Source organism: Ostrea edulis, chromosome 8, assembly GCF_947568905.1.
Source record: "Ostrea edulis chromosome 8, xbOstEdul1.1, whole genome shotgun sequence".
NCBI classification, from domain to species: Eukaryota; Metazoa; Mollusca; class Bivalvia; order Ostreida; family Ostreidae; genus Ostrea; species Ostrea edulis.
Genome location: NC_079171.1, coordinates 49,995,749 through 50,017,155, shown reverse-complemented (window position 1 = coordinate 50,017,155; position 21,407 = coordinate 49,995,749). Strand labels below are relative to the sequence as shown.

Below are 21,407 nucleotides of genomic sequence, written 5' to 3'. Positions count from 1 at the left end.
TTGAAAAGCTGAATGCACCCCTCCTAGTGACCCCCTATCAGCTCACAAAGTTTGAAGTGGATCTGTCAAAGCACTTTCACAAAATCGGTCGGACAAATTTCTCACTAAAGAAGAGGAATAATAAGAATAAGAAGAAGAAAATAATAATAATAATAATAAGAAACGGAGCAAAAACAATATGTCTCCGACACTTTGTTTTCGGAGACATAATAAGAATAATAAGAAACGGAGCAAAAACAATACTTTGTGTTCGGAGACATAATAATAAACAGTAGAATCACTTTTAGGTCTTCCGTCTGGAACGGAAGACTTTAATAAGAAGAAACAGTAGAATCACTATAAGGTCTTCCGTGAAGAACGGAAGACCTTAATAAACAGTAGAATCACTATAAGGTCTTCCGTCTGGAACGGAAGACCTTAATAATAAACAGTAGAATCACTACGAGGTCTTCCGTTGGTAACGGAAGACCTTAATAATAATAAGAAACAGAGTAAAAACAATATGTTCCCTTAACTTTGTTTGGGGAACATAATTATACCTGACAAAAGTTACTTAAAAAAAACAAAGTTGTGGATAATGATATTTGCTCATTTTGTGGACACATTTCTGAAAACATTGAATATATGTTTGTGCTTTGCGACAAAATAGGAACTTTGTGGAACCAACTAAGCTTGCATATTTATGAGAAAACAAGAAATAGAATTGGTTTTATTGTATTTAATATTATTTTTGGTAATTGTTCATTACAAAATTCCAACAAAGTAATAAATTTCATAATTTTATATACCAAACAATATATATATATATATATATATATATATATATATATATATATATATATATATATATATATATATATATATATATTGCAAACAAAACAGATTACCATCTTTTTATGATGTTTTACAATATATTAGGATGAAATATGAAATTGACCATTGTATATTTTCAAAAATACTGTATTTTTAAAAAAATCAGTACAATCTGGGCTGTATGAAAATATATTTTTGATTAGTGCCTTTCCACTCTTTACCTGGTACTGTCAACATTAATATCTTATTATAACTAAACTATGTGTGTGAATGTATGTATGGATGTTATTATCAAATACTAAAATTTGCAAATAAAAAAAAGTTATACAGGACTTCATTGCTGTAGCACTGATGGTACTTTAAAGTGCCAAGGTCTACCATGACATGTAATCTCATCATAACAAATCTATATCAATAACAAATGATGATTAGAATAAAAAAATAAGTTATGGCTAATAGTTTTCTGATTTCAGTTGCGATGGCGTACATATCAAGATGTTAACAGTACAGGATTGGACACACACAAGAAAAACAATTATCAGACTATTTAAATCATACAATAGGCTAGGCTAGATATATTATTGGAAAAGAGAAAGTTATCTTAAAGTTCCCGACTCCTACAAACACGACAAACCTGAAGACGAAAATGAGATTTGTTTTGCGTGACTGATTTGTACAGAGAACAAAAGTTGAAATATGTACTCGTTAATTGGTCCACTTTCCAGTTAATTGCAAAAGAGACTGTGATGAGTCATTGTTCAAAATTAAGTGTATCATTGTGAGTAGTTCAGTTCTTTATGTTTTTACACAATTTAAGCTTACTGTAGATGCTAGTGATGTAACAATCTATCCTGCTTTGTTTCAAGAACACACTGACAATGTAAGCAGAATGAGAAAGAATCACTTTTGTTTTTATAAATGCTGTATAGTGTACGTATTTCTCTTTGTCTCCTATCAATTTATTGATCGTGTATTTGATTTAGGAGACTTGGAAGCGATGGGTGTTTACGCTAAAGGAACTCCTCAATATAACGTTACCAATACATATTCTATTGGATTCACAATGATAAATCAAGATTCCATCACTCCGCAAACAGTCCATATGGCCCAGGTTCTTAACAAATACAAAGAATCCAGAACACACGCCATGGAATCGACCTTCTCAAAGCCCTCGTCATTGCCTCTGTATTTTTATTTTGGTTACCAGTTACTGCAGGAGTCCAATTTACTGCAGGATTGTGGTCATGTAAGATGCAAAATTAATTTACGTTCAGGAATAGTCAAAATAAGATTAAAGGTCATATGAAACGATGTCCCGAAGAAATTGAGTTAAGTATGAAAATTCATTAATCAAGGTTGATTAAACAAGAATTCATTTTTAATTTTTTTTTTATTCAATGCATTATAACGTCATAACAGCTGATCAAATATACTCGATCACGAAAATGATATTTGATGATCGCGGCTTATCTCCCTTGCTGATGATGTCAAAAAGACACACCATGATGTAAACAACTATAGACTTAATACATGGTATAACTAAGTATCAACTGCATAGCTTTGAAAAATGCCAATGTGTGTTGCATTTAATTATAGTACATGTACATGTATTAAGTCCTAGAAGAGGGTACATATGACCTCTTCCCAAAGGATACCAGATTTAGAAGAAACAAATATGGGTACAAAATCTCCGACGCGATGGATTTGTTGCCATGAACACTATACTTTAGTACATCCGTCGGTAGCCAAACAATGTGGACACAAATTGATCAATTTAAAATCAGACGCTGTGCCAATCATTTTTTTAATTTCCAAAGAATGAGACAAATCAAAATAGAAATTAAAGTCAACCGCTTAGTTAACTTTAAGCGAAGACACTGGAAGTATTAATTACGAAATTACACAAAGGTTAGTTATCATTGTGATCACAAAAACACATCCCATCAATGAACGTGAACTTTGAATAAATATACTCAAAATTATATTCTATTTCCATATTCTATCTACATTACACACTCTATCAGTCAATGATATTCGTATAGTTTCATGTTTATTAGGCGTATACATGTAATATAGCAACACTAGTATCCCAAAAATATGTAACGTTTATTTTCTTAATATCAATTATAAGATCTAGTTGAATTAAAATTCTAGATCTTTAAACCTTTCATTCTGAAACCCCCTCCCCCCAAAAAAATCCAAAAAAATCATCAAGTATCATTCAGAAATTATAACATATTCCATATACTATCTCAGCACTAATAACTGAACATGCTTATTAAAAAAATATGAATATTTCTTTTCCACTGAAATAATATTTGTACCGCGGGAATGTAAAGTGAGAAAGTAAATACCTCCTACAGAATTAAATTCAATCAATTTTATATATAACTTCTAAAATATAGAAGCACCCCCCCCCCTAAAAACAACGATATGAGAATTTTATATAAACGAGGAAACACTGGGTGATTAATAAGAATCATGCGCCAGTACAACATATGGCATCCATGATACATTTACCACATTTAGGACACCCTACACCAACCAGAATATTTTAGCGCTATTTCAATTTTGTGGTTATTGGTATAAAAAGGAAAATGGGATTACCATTAGAGTTTTGATACTTTTTATTACGATAAATTATAAATGAAATGTACACAAGTTCATACGATTTTCAATCTTTTTAGAATGATAGTTAAACATCCGTATCTGATGGCACGGAGTCTTGAAATCACAGGCATATGATGTATGGACAGTACTACCCCCATTCTGATTTTGTGTTTGGCGATAATATCTCCAAAATATGTGGATTCCCTGTCTAACCCATCCCAATTTCGATTTATGTAATCGTTTGACCTTCCCACTTTTTTGTAAGATTTAGAGATTGGTCTTCTACTGGTTTTATTATTACCGGTAAAATACCAATCTCTAAAGCTTACAAAGATTGGGAAAAGATTGCAATAATCTAAATTTGTATGGGATAGACCAGGTATACATACAATTTGGAGGAGAAATTATCCCCGGAAAAAAAAATCAGAAAAGTAGGAGGTAGTAGTGGCCATACTTTAGGTGCCTGTGTAGTATTGCCGGACTTCTTCAATATCATCCTCTGTTGAACAACGTTATTCGCTTGCCGTGCATCATTCCTGACTGGTTTAAACTGATATGTTTGAACCACAAAATCGGGCAGTTCGCCAGAAAAAAGAAATTAGTCTTTATCCATTAAATATAGTGAAATATTCCGTTGAACAAAACGGTAGGTCTACACTATTTTCATTGCGTTGTTTACATCGTTGGGTTGTTGTGACACACAGAATCAAGAACGATAAGCGGGTAACAAATTCATTCCATGTACAAGTTTAAAAGCTTTATTTCTTATCAATCAAAAGACAATATTTTTTTTATTAAACTTTATTTGACTTTTATTCATACCTATCTTTATGTTTATAAAGTAAAATACCACTGTTAGAAATCATTTCATATGACCTTTAAAAAATCTCCATCCCCTGTACGCATTATATGAACAGTTTGCTTGCCTTTTTCTAATTTGTAATATCTGTATGAGTTTCCGATTGTTTGTGTAAGCAGAAACTCTTAACTTGCAGTGGGAGAGGGAGGAGCAACACATATTTTCCCTCACTTGATTTTGTTGTATTCTAGATACTTATACTAGAGGCGTTGAAATCCAACAGATGTGACTATGTGCGAGTACTTCTGGACCAAGACGTGAATCTTAAGATGAGAGATTTACCTGTGTTGTATGAACAAGTAAGTGTACAAACTTCATTGAAATCATTTGACTAATCATGAGAGACCTTTAGATCCACAATGGTAACATTATTAATATCTCAAACAATAGTTATGAGATTGATCACGATTCGTTATCTTCACCTTTCATAAATCAAAATTGTCACTGATATTGGATATGTTACTGTAGAGTTTTACATTCATAGAAGTGAGATTTCTATTGCAGTTTCTTTAACACTAAATTTCTCAACATCTTTTCTAAAAAACATACATTGAGACAACCAAATGTTTTACTTTTGCTGGTGATATTGGTATATAATAGGTGAAGATAATGAACAATGATCAATATATTAACCCTTATAATCAATACAAAATAGAAAGTTGGGCAAACACGGACCCCTGGATACACCAGAGCTGGGATAACCTCTTAAATGTAAATGGTATGTTGTGACCATTGCTCTCCATCTATCTACTCTAGTAATTTATATGTAGTGCTGTAAGTCGTGATTCCACAGGTACATAAACAAACTACTGTGATAAAGAACTTACTGAAATGTCATGTTATTCAGTTATCAGTAAAGTATAATAGGAATTTTGAAAATCTTAATTTGATCTACATCTCTCCATTGTAAATCTATACGAAACGTTAGCTATTTCCTCAACAGTATTAGTGCACGATGCAGGTCTCCTAATAGCCTTCACATTCACCACATCATTGTGTAATTGAACACCATCCGTTATACCGCACTTGGGTCCACAACAGGGATATGTTATTCATCCTTAAATGGAGCTTTCATCATTGTCAGTTTTCCATATATGTACATCTAGTGACATTTCATTATCATCTTATGTAGTGTTTGTGTCTCTCATCTGATTCGATACTCCAGAGTATGCTTTCCGGATGATCAATGTTACATTTTGACGGCGGATAACTCCATTTACCTGATCAGGATATGGGGCTCACGGCGGGTGTGACCGGTCAACAGGGGATGCTTACTCCTCCTAGGCACCTGATCCCACCTCTGGTGTGTCCAGGGGTCCGTGTTTGCCCAACTATCTATTTTGTATTGCTTGTAGGAGTTATGAGATTGATCACTGTTCGTTATCTTCACCTTGCATTCAACGGTAATGTTACAGAAGGTAAAGCTTAAGAGGTACTTCATACAGAGTTCAATATTATTTCATGGCATTTCAAGTAGAAATGAATCATTTAAACCGTGCACTTCGTTTGAGGTTTAAAACCAGATATGGAAAACTTGTGTAGGTCATTGTATAATGCGATAGTAAGATATTTCATTTAAAGTAATTCAAACCTCCTGTGACGTTTAAAGATTTTGAAAAATCAATGACTTAGATTTATGCATAATATGAACATGAATGGTATTGGAGATTTTTACAATAGTTATTATCAAAATATTGTTAAATATAAATAAATTCCAAAGATCCAAAGAACACTTTCGCCCTACAAGAATTCACTTTCATACATACTGACGAAGCGATCAATTGTGATCTTGGCTCTTACTTAGCATTTCACAAATTATATGGCAATTATAACGATCTAGTTTGCCAAAACAACCTATCTTTGGGTCAATTGCTGTCTGACGTGTTTCATACCGATAGCTAGACCGTTTTGGTACATTGATTTTGACAAAAAATAAGTCCGTTTACCTGATCAAAATATATGACTCACGACGTGTGTAACCGGTCCACAGGGGATGCTTACTCCTCTTAGGCTCCTGATCCCACCTCTGGTGTGTCCAGGGGTCCGTGTATGACAAACGGCATGATTTCAGCTTCTCCATCTTCAACTTCCCACATTTATGTAGCAATATTCCATTATCACCTGCATATGGTGTTTATATATCTCAACTCATTCGATATGCAAGAGCTTGTTTTGGGTATAGTCAGTTTTTAAATCGAGGTAAGCTACTGACAAACAAGTTGATGGTACAGAGATTTCAACAGTCTCGATTGAAGTTAGCATTTCGCAAATTCTATGGTCGTTATAACGATCTAGTTCGTCAATACAACCTCGTATTGGGTCAAATGCTGTCTGACGTGTTTCATACCGATTGTTAAGCCGTTCTTGGCACACTGATTTGACTGCGGATAACTCCGTTTACCTGATCAGGATATGGGGCTCACGGCGGGTGTGACCGCTCAACAGGGGATGCTTACTCCTCCTAGGTACCTGATCCCACCTCTGGTGTGTCCAGGGGTCCGTGTTTGCCCAACTATCTATTTTGTATTGCTTGTAGGAGTTATGAGATTGATCACTGTTCGTTATCTTCACCTTGCACATAACGTAAATTGAAGGAGGATACATGTTGCGGCAAGTAGTCGCAGTTGTTATTTTAACACAGTGTGAAAATAACAAATATATCATTTTTTAATGGATAATTTTCAGCATTTGACTATTGAAACTATAATAAATATACTTTATATACTTCTAAAAGATTATAATGCGATATGGGGTTACCTTAAATAAATTATATTTTCTATCATCAGTGTTGTCAATACACTAGATTTATATTTCAAGATTGATTGGATCTAAATTTATTTCATAGAAAACTAATGATATACCAATATATTTTTTTTCCAAAACAGAACTTATTATTTTATGTTATCTGTTTTTAACCTTACATTCTACAGTTGAATCACATCTAAATATTGGTTTAGTGTAATACTGTTTCTTTTTAAAGTTCGAGTTGATGTCACAGTTAGTCGACTTAAATATATTTGAAAACAATTGATGTAAACAAATGCATGTTTCATCATTTTTACTTCTTCCAATTTCATTGCATTGCCGATAAGGTTTTCCCTATTTCCCCACAATACTTTCGACACTACATTGATGAAAGAAAAGAATAAGACCGCATTGCTTGTGTGTTGGTCAGGTCTTACATATCCGACATTTGATACTTATTTAACACCAAGTAAATGATTGAATGCTAAATTTTTCTTTTAGTAATATTCATTGTTATTAGACATTATCTCTGGGAACTCGAAATAAAAGAAACCATATAGTCACAAATTCAGACTAATGGAGAAAGTTGTCGCTGTCTTCAGAGTGTCTTAAAAATTAATAAAGATTATAATATTCCTAAATTATTTAGATATTAGAGACTAATGGACCATATGCTAATGTTATATGTAGTTTTCCAAAATAGTAAACATGCAACAAAAATTCATGTCTTCAAGAAAAAAGCATTAAAAACAGGGGCGGTGCTTTAATTTAGGGTCAGTCGGAAAAACGGAAACAAATATGAACACATTCACCTCTATAAACAAATTATTTTCACATTCAAGCTTGTGAAAGGTGAAGATAGGGAAAATTAATCAATTCCATAACTCCAACAAGGAATACAAGATAATGAGTTTGGCAAACACGAACCCTGGACAAGGACATCAACATTTTATCAGATTATTATCATTGTATACACCCGTCTTTACACAGAGTACGTTGTGATATTGATGCCTGTTCGTTACCTTTGCCGTTCATGTATTTCTCAAAGATGTCTTCTTATTTTATTCACGATATATGTTAACATAATAGTACAGACCCCGAAAGCTTACTACTACACCTCAAAAGCATTTTGCTTCGTTCCGTGTAAACCGTCAATCGTTCCGTGAAACCACTCATCGTTCTGTTCAAATCGTTCAGCGTTTCGTGCAGACCGTTCAGCATTTCGCGCAGACCATTCAGCATTTCGTGCAGACCGTTCAGCGTTCCGTGCAAACCCTTTATTGCAAGGATCGTTCCGTACATGATTAAGCCACGCCAATAGAAACGTGTAGATTGTTCAAACCACGTCTTTAGAAACTTACAGACCGTGCAAAACGTGCAACTCATTTCGGTGTGGGATTAGGACAGGTGGATATTGTTGGGAATTTGAACAATTAATTCAATATGTCTCCGAGATGGACTTTCAACATTGAAAATCTGCAAATAACCGAAATATGGTTATTATAAAACCACCAGGCAGATATGATTTTAACACTTTTGGTAGTTTCCAACAAATGCAGATACATTATATATCTCTGTTCTCGGTAGTGTTATACAAGGCGGAATAATCTATTTGTCTTGTTACATTTGTATGATCAATTTCCTCTTTTGGAATATAGAAATGTTTTTATCAAACTTGTTTATAGGAACTGTCTTCATGATGCAAAGAGTGAGCTGTTGTATACCTTGTATATTCTATGCAAATTCCAAAGTGTTTTTCTTTTACCATATTATAGGTATTTAAAATTAACATTTGTACAGAATGTGTGCAAATTGGCGAGATATTCAAACATGATAGAATAGATGTTTCTTATGTTTATCTCCCAAAATAAATGCTGGTTTCATTAGGTTTAATGTGGAGGCAAATACAACAATCTAATCAAAAATAGATGTTAGATCCGCTACCATACTTGCATATATACATGTAGTTGAATAATCTGTTGAACATTACTGAAGTTAGTCGTTATCTATTTTATTTATTAATTTGAATATTTGATTTTACTTCTCAATATATTTCAATCATATTTTGATTGTTTCTTTTTGTGTTGTATTTTCCTTTTTATCCAAGATGACATGATCTTATCGACTGGCTACAATATAATATCTATATGTAGCTGCAACCCCATCCCCTTCCATTAATATCTTTTAGTTTTGGCTGATGATATTGTTTTAAATCATTTTATCTGTTGTCGTACACACATATAAAATTGTAAAGGTTTATTGAGCATCTGTCTTTGAGAAGAGGATTATACAAACTTCACATGTGTTTGAACCTCCCTTGACAAAAAAAGAACAACGAATCAAACTGGACCATTTTAATAAACTACTTAGAGCAGTGAATCAATAAAATTTGAATATTTAGTATTCCATGACGATACACAATTTGCATCTTTGTCTTTCATTTCCGAAGTAAAAACAATATTTGTTTTTATTCCGACACATTCGCCATTTAAGCTAATAAGTAAAAATTAAATTTACCACGTTGTACATGAGTACTTATTTCAAATTGTCATTTTCATTGTCATTATCATTTCCTTCTCAACCTTTTTGATATCGAGAATATTGATATTATGTTGAAACAATTTTTTGTTTAAACTAACCCTAGGAAGAACCAAATAAGGCTGCAGAAAACGTTTTGTACCGACCCACAACCCCCTCCCCGCCGGAAAATGTTTCAGACTTGCCTTGTTATAGACATGTATAGGTTTATTTCACATTTGTTTTGGGAAGAGACTTGAAATATACATGCTGCGCATGTATTTTAACGACATTCAGATTAAATGTACCAAACCAGCGAAATAGACGCGACCATTTGATTCACTAGAGGAATGAATCAATAAAAATTGAATGATTAATATTCCATGACGATATAATATTTGATTTTTTTTCTTTTATTGCCAAAGTAAAAAAGATATTTCAACGTGTTCATTATTCAATGAGCTAGTAAGTAACAATGAAATGTATCGCGTCGCACATGAGCAATCATTTTAAAATGAATCATTATCATTTCTTTCCTAACCTGTTTTAATATCTAAAATATTGCCATTATATTGAACTATTTCTTTTTCTTAACTAACCCCAGGAAGAACCAAATAAAGTCAAAAAATCAAAGCGTACACGCCATGCCTGCGTTTCTTGCAGATCGTTCACAAAGTGTTCAAGCCACGCCTACAAAGTGGTTAGTATTTCGTACGAAGTTTTCCGTGCAATTCGTTCACCGTTTCCTTCAGACTGTTCAACGTTTGTGCAAACCGTTCACCGCTCTGTGAAAATCCCTCAGCGTTCTGTGCAAACTGGTCACCGTTCCGTTCAAGAATCGTTTCGTACCGTTCCGTGGAAGTGGTGTAGCAATACGCTTCAGAGTCTGTAACAACTTCAACAATAAACTGGCATACCTTACATCCCCATTATTTACTTTCAGACGATCTCCTGTGATTGTGAAGAAAATGAAGAACTCTGTGTACATATACAGTGGATTTTGGAGGTATTGTAGAAAATATACCATGCAAAATTTTATGTACTTGTAAGTGTTTGAATGAAATCAATGTTATTCAGAACAGGATAACGCAGGATAACCTGTTGTGCAAAGTTTATCTTAGGCTTCCTTTGTTTATTCACATCCATCATAATAGAACCATCATAGAAATTTATTCATATTTTGTAGTTAATGAAATAAACCAAAGATAAAACGTTTATGTCCCGAATAATGTTTTACTAACTAAGCAAGCCAATTTGTGTCATAAGGATGAAATAGTGTATAAAGTTATCTAAATATTGAACACTTTAACACATATGAAAGTTTACTTGTGTAAATATTGTGTTAGATCCCATTCGATATTCTTCCCATGTAAAAACCCCACCAGCTATTGATAAAGTGGCATAAATGTTGACTTATGAATGGGGCCGACGGCTGTATTATTGAAAGTTCTATAACCTCAGTATTTTAATTGATATCCGAAAAACCTGTAACTTTTAGTTCTAATTCCGGATGCTTGGCATAGGATAGGTCATTACCTATGCTGCACAAATTGCATGTGGTTTTAATTAGACACAAGGATTGAACACAGCCTCCTGGCTGCGAAACGAACGTCCTTTTCAAATTTTCAAATACAATTTTATCATTAAGGCCAATTCAATTTGATTAGTAGATTATCATCCAGGGTCACCAAAAAGTATGGGGCGGGTGGGAGGATTCTATTTTTTTTTTAGTTTTATTTTCTGAGAAAATAATAAAGACACACGAGTTTTTATCAACAGAGGCATATCATTTAATGCCAGATGGATATCAATATATGTTATTTTTTACAGACGAATTCCAGGTTAAGCTTTAATTTCAAACACAAAAAGATACCAAACTTATTAAAGATATGAAAATCATTAATCCATTTCTTTAATTTACGCCCGTAAAAAATCAAGAAAAAACATATTATCTATTTTCTGCACGTGGCTTTTCACGTTGCTATACCGGAAACGTGAACAAGACGTGTAAATACCGGATTCGGACATGGAAAATGTCCCGGAAATCACAAGTTCAGCAAAATAAAAAAAAATCCGGGTTGGCCAATTTTTGAGGGATGGGCAGGGGTGATAATCTATCAATTAAGTTGAATTGGCATAATTGCCAACTTGATATTTCTGCAATAGTAAATTGTAGGTAAAAAAGTGGAAAAGTACTGGTACATCTGTTCTTGCCAACAGTACGAATTTGACCAAGATGAATTTTAGATAGATCTATGTGTTTGAAAAGTGTTTGGAACAACTCATGGCTTGTCTGTCTAGTCTGTTACATGTAATCGCATTGTACCTATATGAATGTGGACAACCCCGGTAATTCACTGATGATTGTCAATATGTCGTTAAATCATATCTTTGATTTGAGTGTGTATTTGCTTCCAGCACTTTTTATGTAAAGGGTTTTATTTCGTTCTACATGTAATTATATCAACAAAAATTTAGTTGGTAACCAGCATATACCCAAACCTTTAGTTTAAAATCAGGACTACTTGATGTTTTTGAAAAATAAAGTGTTATGTAATATTCAGCTGACGTCATATAACATTACTATAAGGGAACTCTCGGAAGTACAGCCACATTCAACATACTGGTAGTATCGTTTCGGTGTTTACCCGAAACTACTGTGATTATATTTTTGAACTTGGGGTATAATTTCCCAGCAAAATCGTAGTGTATATTACTATGAAAGCCCTTCACCTAGTCGCGTTTTTTGCATGCATGATACACAGGTGAATTCTTATTTCAGCAAATCCACGAAGAATTTGCCACGACTGTGTTTAAGGAATATAGATTAATGGATAAGCAAATGCAATCTAAAAATGAGGAAACGCAAACAGGGAAAAAGACGGTTAAGAAGGTTAAGACGGTTAAACCTGTTAAACCGGTTGTTCTAGGAATGTCCGTAGCATCATCTGCAAGAGGATTGTGTCGCCTATTACTTAAATATGATGAGGGTAAGAAAACAATTGACATAAAACAATGAAGGATCTACGAAAACGCGGTTATTTAGATATTGATGTAAAAAAAAAAAAAAAAAAAAAACTTAGAAAGTAGATAAACTCGACCGATCAAATCTCCTAAACTACAGAAAAAAGACGAAGCAGGGTATCTGCGTTTCCTTTGTGGTAGACTATTCTAAAGTGCTTCCCAATATTCATAAGAGTTTCAAAAACCGTCAAAATATTCTTGCAAATTCTGACCGCCTCAAAAACGTTTTTAGAGAGATGCCCATAGTGGCTTTTAAAAGAAACAAAAATTTAAAAGACATCCTAGTACACAATAATCTTTTTTTTTAGAAAAGAAAATCTATGGGAGCTGTGTGGTGCTAAAAAGTGTACTTTATGTCAATATGTCATTAAAACCAATCAATTTCAGGACTGCAACGGTAACAAATATCATATCAAAAATTATATCAATTGTAAATCCAGCAATGTAGTTTATGGAGTGTTTTGTAAAAAATGCAACAAAATTGTAGATATGGGATAAACTGGGGTTACTTCATACCAAAGACATGTTTTGAATTTGTCATTTATTAGACGAGAAACTGATTATCCTGTTGCTATCCATTTCTATACGGATTCTCATAGTATTCACTAGTATTTCATAATAGGAATTGAAAAACTTTACAAAGATGACATTTATTGTCGCTTTAGAGATAATTTATGGAAGAAAAAAAAGAAATACTTATGTACCACACGGAATAAACAAAAGGGAATATTTTTGTCTTTAATAATTAATGTCTTGTAAGACTTGTATGCAGAGGACGTGTTATAATAACTGATTATAACAATATTGATGTATTTACGATTAACTACTTACTGGAATATTTCTTGTTTGTATTCACTTAGGCCAGTAATTGACCGCTTTTGAACAAACATTTCTAAAATTCTGTTTCATTACTAATACTTAATTCTACGCATAGTCATATTTTATGATGTGTCCACGAGGTCGGGTGAGTATTGTTCATTTTATTATTAGACTCTTAATTTTCTCAAGCACTACAAATATACTAATCTACAAACGTATTTACAACACAGACTACATGTTTTTTGGTCTTTAGGCTTGACAATCAATGTTAAAAGTGGAGCGAATTAGGAAATGCCTTATTCGTCCAAAGAGCTGATCCAAAATATCCGAAATGAAAAAAATAGACTTAATTAATGTCAAGTGGAACGAGTTAACCCAATTACGTTGAGATAATTACAATAATGTAAAACTAAGTCGTACCCAGAGAGATTCTATTTTAACTATGCATTAAGAATAAATAATTTGTAAAATATGATAAGTAAGAAATACAAAAAAAAAATGAAAATAAACTATGTAAATGAAGTAAGAAAAGAACAAAATTTGAGAGAAAGATAATGTAAATAACAAGTTTGAATAAGTTAACAAAATGGACCAACTCCAAACACAAACAATGAAGCAGCAGCCTAGGAAATTCAATCAACATCAGACATTCCCGTACTGATCATGTCTCGGGTAGACGTGCAAAAAACATAGAATCACGGAAACTGATAAATGGGTTTTACATGTAAGCAATCGGTTGTAATGTTCAAAGTAATTAAAAGGATTGGGCTGATTGTAAACAGAACTGAAAAGAAAACAATGTGTTCAAAAATGGTCATAGTGCCACTGTTTGGGACATGATCAGACGAGTAGGTCTAGATGAAGCTTAAAATCTAGTAAGGGTTTAACCCGTATTCATCCTGGTGTAGTCAGTAGGTTTGTTGATACCATGCGGTTCAAATTACTTCAACCTGTGCATCCAGAATTTTTCCTTCTGCTTTCTTTCGGTATCTGACCAATTAAGGTCATGATCAATAACCATTACTGTCATGTCCTCCCATCGGTGGTTATTGCCATTGAAATGTGTTGCTACTGGCAAATCTTTTTTTGGTTCTGATGGAGGACCGGTGGTTGTTGACCCGTCTGCGAAAGTCTGTTGTTTCTCCTATCCACTGCTTCTGGTAGACATCACAACTGATGAGATAGATGCAGTTATTGGTTTTGCAGGAAAAATTTCCCAATATTTTATAACTGCAACCCCTGCTAAAACTCTCAGTGTCTGAGCTATATTTGCATAATTGACATCTGAGGTATGAGCATGTTTTGAAACCTCCATTGGGTAAAGGATTATCCAGTTTGGTCCTTACTACCATGTCCTTCGGGTTTCTGGGACGTCTGAAGGATGCCATTGGTGGTTCCTTAAAAACACCAGCCATTCGTTTGTTGGCATGATCAATACGGGAATGTCTTATGTTGATTCAATTTCCTAGGTTGCCTATTCTTTGTTTTGTTTGGAGTTGGTCCATTTTGTTAACTTATTCAAACTTGTTATTTACATTATCTTTCTCTCAATCTTTCTTCGTTTCTTACTACATTTACATGTAAAACTTATACGGTACCAATTTTGATGCACCATATGCGCATTTCTACAAATAATGTCTCTTCAGTGATGCTCAAACAAAATGTTTGAAATCCGAAATAACAATGAAGTTTTAGAGCTATTATAGTCAAAAACAGCGTGCCAAAAAAGTGGAGTCGAATTCGTCTAAGGATAAGAGCTATGCATGAGGGAGATAATCCTTAATTTTGAAATGAATTTCTAAATTTTATAACAGTAATTAAATATACATCCGTATTTTCAAGCTAGTAACGAAGTACTTAGCTACTGGGCTGTAGAGACCCTCGGGGACTAACAGTCCACCAGCAGAGGCCTCGACCCAGGGGGTCATAATGTAAAACTTATACGGTACCAATTTTGATGCACTAGATGCGCATTTCGACAAATAATGTCTCTTCAGTGATGCTCAACCGAAATGTTTGAAATCCGAAATAACAATGAAGTTTTAGAGCTATTATAGCCAAAAACAGCGTGCCAAAAAAGATGAGTCAAATTCGTCTAAGGATAAGAGCTATGCATGAGGGAGATAATCCTTAATTTTGAAATGAATTTCTAAATTTTATAACAGCAATTAAATATACATCCGTATTTTCAAGCTAGTAATGAAGTACTTAGCTACTGGGCTGTAGAAACCCTCGGGGACTAACAGTCCACCAGCAGAGGCCTCGACCCAGGGGGTCATAATGTAAAACTTATACGGTACCAATTTTGATGCACCAGATGCGCATTTCGACAAATAATGTCTCTTCAGTGATGCTCAACCGAAATGTTTGAAATCCGAAATAACAATGAAGTTTTAGAGCTATTATAGCCAAAAACAGCATGCCAAAAAAGATGAGTCAAATTCGTCTAAGGATAAGAGCTATGCATGAGGGAGATAATCCTTAATCCATAGTTTATTTTCATTTATTTATTTATCTTTTTTTTGTATTTATTAATTATTATTATCTTTTATAAATTATTTATTCTTAATGCATACTTAAAATGGAATATCTCTGGATGCGAGTTAGCTTTACTATTTGTGAACGTAATTGGGTTAACTCGTTCCACTTGACATTGATTAAGTCTATTTTTTTCATTTCGGACATTTTGGATCAGCTCTTTGGACGAATAAGGCATGTCCTAATTCGCTCCACTTTTAACATTGATTGGCAAGCCTAAAGACCAAAAAAACATGTATTCTGCGTTGTAAATACGTTTGTAGATTGGTGTGGTTGTAGTGCTAGATGTATTTATATGTAGTTTTTGTTTATATTCTCTGTTGATATTGGCCACATTATTTAATTCTTTTCGTTTGTCCTGAAGAAGGGACGGGTCGTCCCGAATATTTGACAATCTGGTTGTTCGTGTCAATGGTCATTTTAGTGCTTTGTATATATATATATATATATATATATATATATATATATATATTATACATCTCGCATTTTCCTTTATGTACCAACTAATCAATCTCAGCACACGGCACATTTCGTTCATGTTGAGCATGTATGGATTTTGAACTAGTTTAAAGCGCACACGACTGAAAATTTGAGAGCGTAATGATTTTGAAAATGTAACATATCTCACAAACATTTCGCAAAGTAACACCTTGGATTATGATAGTGAACTTACGTGTATTATCATGTCAATCTTGTGGTCTTCTTGCTCGAAGATTCAGTTCACAGTACAATTTTGATATAAAAACAAGATAGGACGCTGCGTGACGTCATATATATGTTTTGGCGTACGTCATGATATGACTGTGACGGATGCGTATCCAAGGAGTTCGTTTTATGCAACAAAAAATAAAACCAATCTTTGTGTGTGTGTGGGGGGGGGGGGGGGTTCGAGTAAAAAATAGTAACTGTCTAAATATATTTACCATTTTTAAATTATTCACACGTCCCGCTACTCAGACGGAAAAAACAAACCTCCGCAGTGTGGGGGATTTACTTAGACATAGAGTTTCTTTAATTGTGAAATTCCATTTTTATATTATATTCCTTAATCTCAAGGACTAACTGACTCATTAAAGTTGAATTAACATTGTATTTTATTCATTTCTGTGTACTTTATTTTGATGTGCAAGTTAATTGATTGATTGTATACTGTTTAACGTTCTTCTTGAGAATCTTTCACTGATATGGAGACGTCACCATTACCGGTGAATGACTGCAATATTTAGGCCTATGCTCTACACTTAGGGCCATTGAACAGGGATGGATCTTTATCGTGTTGCACATGTTGTGACACGGGGCATCGATTTTTGCGGTCTCATTCGAAGGTTCGCCCCATTTGATCGCTTCTTACGACAAGCAAAGAGTACTGAGGACCTACTCTAACCCGGAATCACACGTGATATGGAAGTTGACATCTCAATTGAATTAAGGCGTCCCATACAAAATTAAAAGAAAGTAGACGCATAAAGTGGTCTTTAGTGTTTTATATGGATGCTATTTAATGAAAAATATCCGAGAACGAAACGACGTTTAAACCGACCTAGTATGCTTCCATATATTTTCATCGAAGCATGTGTTTATCGTCACGAAACTATCACGTGACATTTAGATCCAACAAAAGTGATTGTGATAATTACAATAGTGCAACGATATTGGTTACATGCAGGCCGACCTATTTAATATTGAAAAACGGGACCTACTTTACATTAGCTGAGAAGTCTTGGGAACAAGAAGGAAGTTTAAAATGCATCTAATGCAGCATATTTCTTAATTGTTGAGAGTATGCAAGAGATTATCAGACGCGGAAAGGGGTTTCTTTTTGTGTCAGAAATTGCTCTGAGCACTTTTCTGATATAGCAATGTCTTAAGAATATAAATATATAAACATCAAGCACCACCATACACTATACTTCGTTGCACTTTTACATTACTGCAGCTGTTCGCAATTATTATGTAAATTAAGCGAAGTGCTGATCGGAATCAGGAGAATATATGGGGGATATTTCAAGGCAACGATATAAGATGAGCATCACCTTTGCGCAAACTAGATATGATAAATAATGCATTCCAGAATAAAAAAGATTCCAGGAGTACTTTTTCTAGGTTTTAGAGCAAATCTGTCATAGGGTAAACGAATTAAGATAGAGGAATGTTCTCTTATCTCAAATGTTGATGTAGTAACATTACTCTATCTTCTGTGGATCTTATTGCTCAAAATCTCTGATAGAGGAATGTTCTCCTATATCCAATGATAATGTAGTAACATTACTCTATCTTCAATGATCCTATGATAGAGGAATATTCTCCTATCTCAAATGTTGATGGAGTAACATTACTTTATCTTCTATGGATCTTATTTCTCAAAATCTCTGATAGAGGAATATTCTCCTACCTCCAATGATGATGTAGTAATGATGATCTTAAAGAAAATAATGAGATTTTTATGATTTTTGTGTAAATAACATCGTAATACCAGGTGAATGTGACATCATTGATACAAGACTTCCCAGGTATATGCCTCTATTTAGAGAGAATATTCCTCTATCATAGGATCCATAGAAGATAGAGTAATGTTACTACATCAACATTTGAGATAGGAGATCATTCCTCTATCATAGGTTCCACAGAAGATAGAGTAATGTTACTCCATCAGTATTTGAGATAGGAGAATATTCCTCTATCATATCTTTTGAGCAATAACATTATTGAAGATAGAGTAATGTTACTACATCATCATTGGGGATAGGAGAACATTCCTCTATTAGATATTTTGAGCAATAAGATCCACAGAAGATAGAGTAATGTTACTACATCATCATTGGAGATAGGAGAGCATTCCTCTATCAGAGATTTTGAGCAATAAGATCCACAGAGGATAGAGTAATGCTACTCGAGCATTTGAGATAGGAGAACATTCCTCTATCATAGGTTTCACAGAAGATAGAGTAACGTTACTACATCATCATTGGAGATAGGAGAATATTCCTCTATCAGAGATTTTGAGCAATAAGATCCATAGAAGATAGAGTAATGTTACTCCGTCAGCATTTGAGATAGGAGAATATTCCTCTATCAGAGATTTTGAGCAATAAGATCATTGAAGATAGAGTAATGTTACTACATCATCATTGGAGATAGGAGAACATTCCTCTATCATAGATTTTGAGCAATAAGATCCATAGAAGATAGAGTAATGTTAGTCCATCAGCATTTGAGATAGGAGAATATTCCTCTGTCATAGGATCCATAGAAGATAGAGTAATGTTACTACATTAACATTTGAGATGGGAGAACATTCCTCTATCATAGGTTCCACAGAAGATAGAGTAATGTTACTCCATCAGCATTTGAGATAGGGGAATATTCCTCTATCATAGATTTTGGGCAATAAGATCATTGAAGATAGAGTAATGTTACTACATCATCATTGGAGATAGGAGCACATTCCTCTATCAGAGATTTTGAGGAATAAGATCCACAGAGGATACAGTAATGTTACTACACATCATTGGAGATAGGAGAACATTCCTCTATCAGAGATTTTGAGCAATACGATCCACAGAGGATAGAGTAATGTTACTACATCAGCATTGAGATAGGAGAACATTCCTCTATCATAGGTTCCACAGAAGATAAGAGTAATGTTACTACATCATCATTGGAGATAGGAGAATATTCCTCTACCAGAGATTTTGAGCAATAAGATCCATAGAAGATAGAGTAATGTTACTCTATCAGCATTTGAGATTGGAGAACATTCCTCTATCATAGGATCATTGAAGATCGAGTAATGTTACTACATCATCATTGGAGATAGGAGAACATTCCTCTATCAGAGATTTTGAGCAATAAGATCCACAAAGGATAGAGTAATGTTACTACATCAACATTTGAGATAGGAGAACATGCCCCTATCTTAATTCGTTTACCCTATGACAGATTTGCTCTAAAACCTAGAAAAAGTACTTCTGGAATTTCCTTTTTTATTCTGGTATGCATTAAATGCTGAGTGATTTGATATGAAAAAGAAATAATATATGAGTAAATGATAAGCATTTGACAAGAAATTTGTTCATGCATACTGCTTATCACTTGATAACGGTAGTAAATAACGACATACTATTATGACATGTTCCCCGCGATATAACTGTAAGAACTTGTACGTTGTGACGTCGTATTTATTGTGACGTCATATGGTGCGAAGTGCACTGATGTACATTTATTATACAGCACTGTAATTCTTCTCGGGAATCCTTAACTGAACTGAGATTCCAGAAAATATTTTCAATCGTGTTTATCACAGCAATGTAACGTGACTATTACATTTCAAAAGTAATATAGAGGGTGATATTGCACAAAAAGATGAAATTAACAACACTTACCCAATACAACCTCAAATATGAATGTGTATACAATTAAATGCTTGGTATCTAATGTAGCAAGATTTTTAAAGGGCTGTTTATTCGGACCAAAGTGAATACAAACATGAAATAGTGCAATAAGTAGTTAATCGTAAGTATGTCAATATATACAAATGCATTGTTAAGACCAGTACATATAACACTTTCTATGTATTCAAAACATTAAGTGTCAAAGGCAAATTTGTTCCCATTTGCTTATGTCGAATGATACATTAATATTCACTTTATCCCACAATATATTTTTCTTTTACTTCATTTATGTGTTTAGATCCCAAGGCAGACCGAAAAAAGGAAGATACCACGGGAAGCGGGGAAGATAAAGCGCAGAATGTCAAAGGAGAGAAAAAGAAAAAAATAGATGAAAATGGAGATAACACGGGAAGCGGAGAAAATAAAGGAGAAAACTCCAAAGGAAACAAAGGGACAGAAATAGATGAAAATGAAGATACCGATGTTTCTGATATCCTTATATGGGCATTGCTTGCAAATAGAAAAGAATTGGCAGAAATTTGTTGGTTAAGAAGTGAACACCACCTGTGTAAGTATAATAAAAGTAGAATAACATTTTACTGTTAGCACTTTTGGCCTTAATGCCTCTCCAGGTAGCTGTGATATGAAATACATTTTGCTAAGTGACGTCAACATATCACGACGTATGTAGTTGTTCGTTGTGGTGATATAACAATTCACAACGGTAGTAATATGTTGCATACAATATATTTGGGGGCCTTGATGGCAGAGTGGTTAGAACATCGCGCTCTAAATCTCACGGCTTCTCACCTTTCCTCGGCGCGGGTTCGAATCCCACTCGCGCCGGTAAGTGAGACAGTTTCCCCATTTTACTTTCGGAAGGTCGGTGGTCTCTTCCCAAGTACATTGTATCTGGGTTCTCTCTTCCACCAATAAAAACTGGGCGCCACTATAAAACTGAAAAATTGCTGACAGCCGCGGAAAACATCAATCAAATGATCATACACTATTGGACAGAAATTGAGTTTTACTCAAGTTCAGAAAATGATTGAATTTTACTGAAAAATGCAAACTCACGACCAAAATAATTG

At 34.0% G+C, this 21,407-nt stretch overlaps 1 protein-coding gene across 2 annotated transcripts in view; it reads left to right on the top strand.

Annotated features, from left to right (window-relative positions):
* Positions 1–21,407, top strand: part of LOC130049159 (transient receptor potential cation channel subfamily M member 2-like) — an 80,663-nt gene that overhangs the window by 32,699 nt on the left and 26,557 nt on the right. For both annotated transcript variants that reach the window (XM_056146368.1, XM_056146369.1), the window contains exons 11-15: positions 1,797–2,059; positions 4,474–4,581; positions 10,488–10,550; positions 12,327–12,534; positions 20,615–20,884. In XM_056146368.1, the coding sequence (XP_056002343.1) occupies positions 1,797–2,059; positions 4,474–4,581; positions 10,488–10,550; positions 12,327–12,534; positions 20,615–20,884 (912 nt within the window). The remainder of the gene's footprint in view (positions 1–1,796; positions 2,060–4,473; positions 4,582–10,487; positions 10,551–12,326; positions 12,535–20,614; positions 20,885–21,407) is intronic.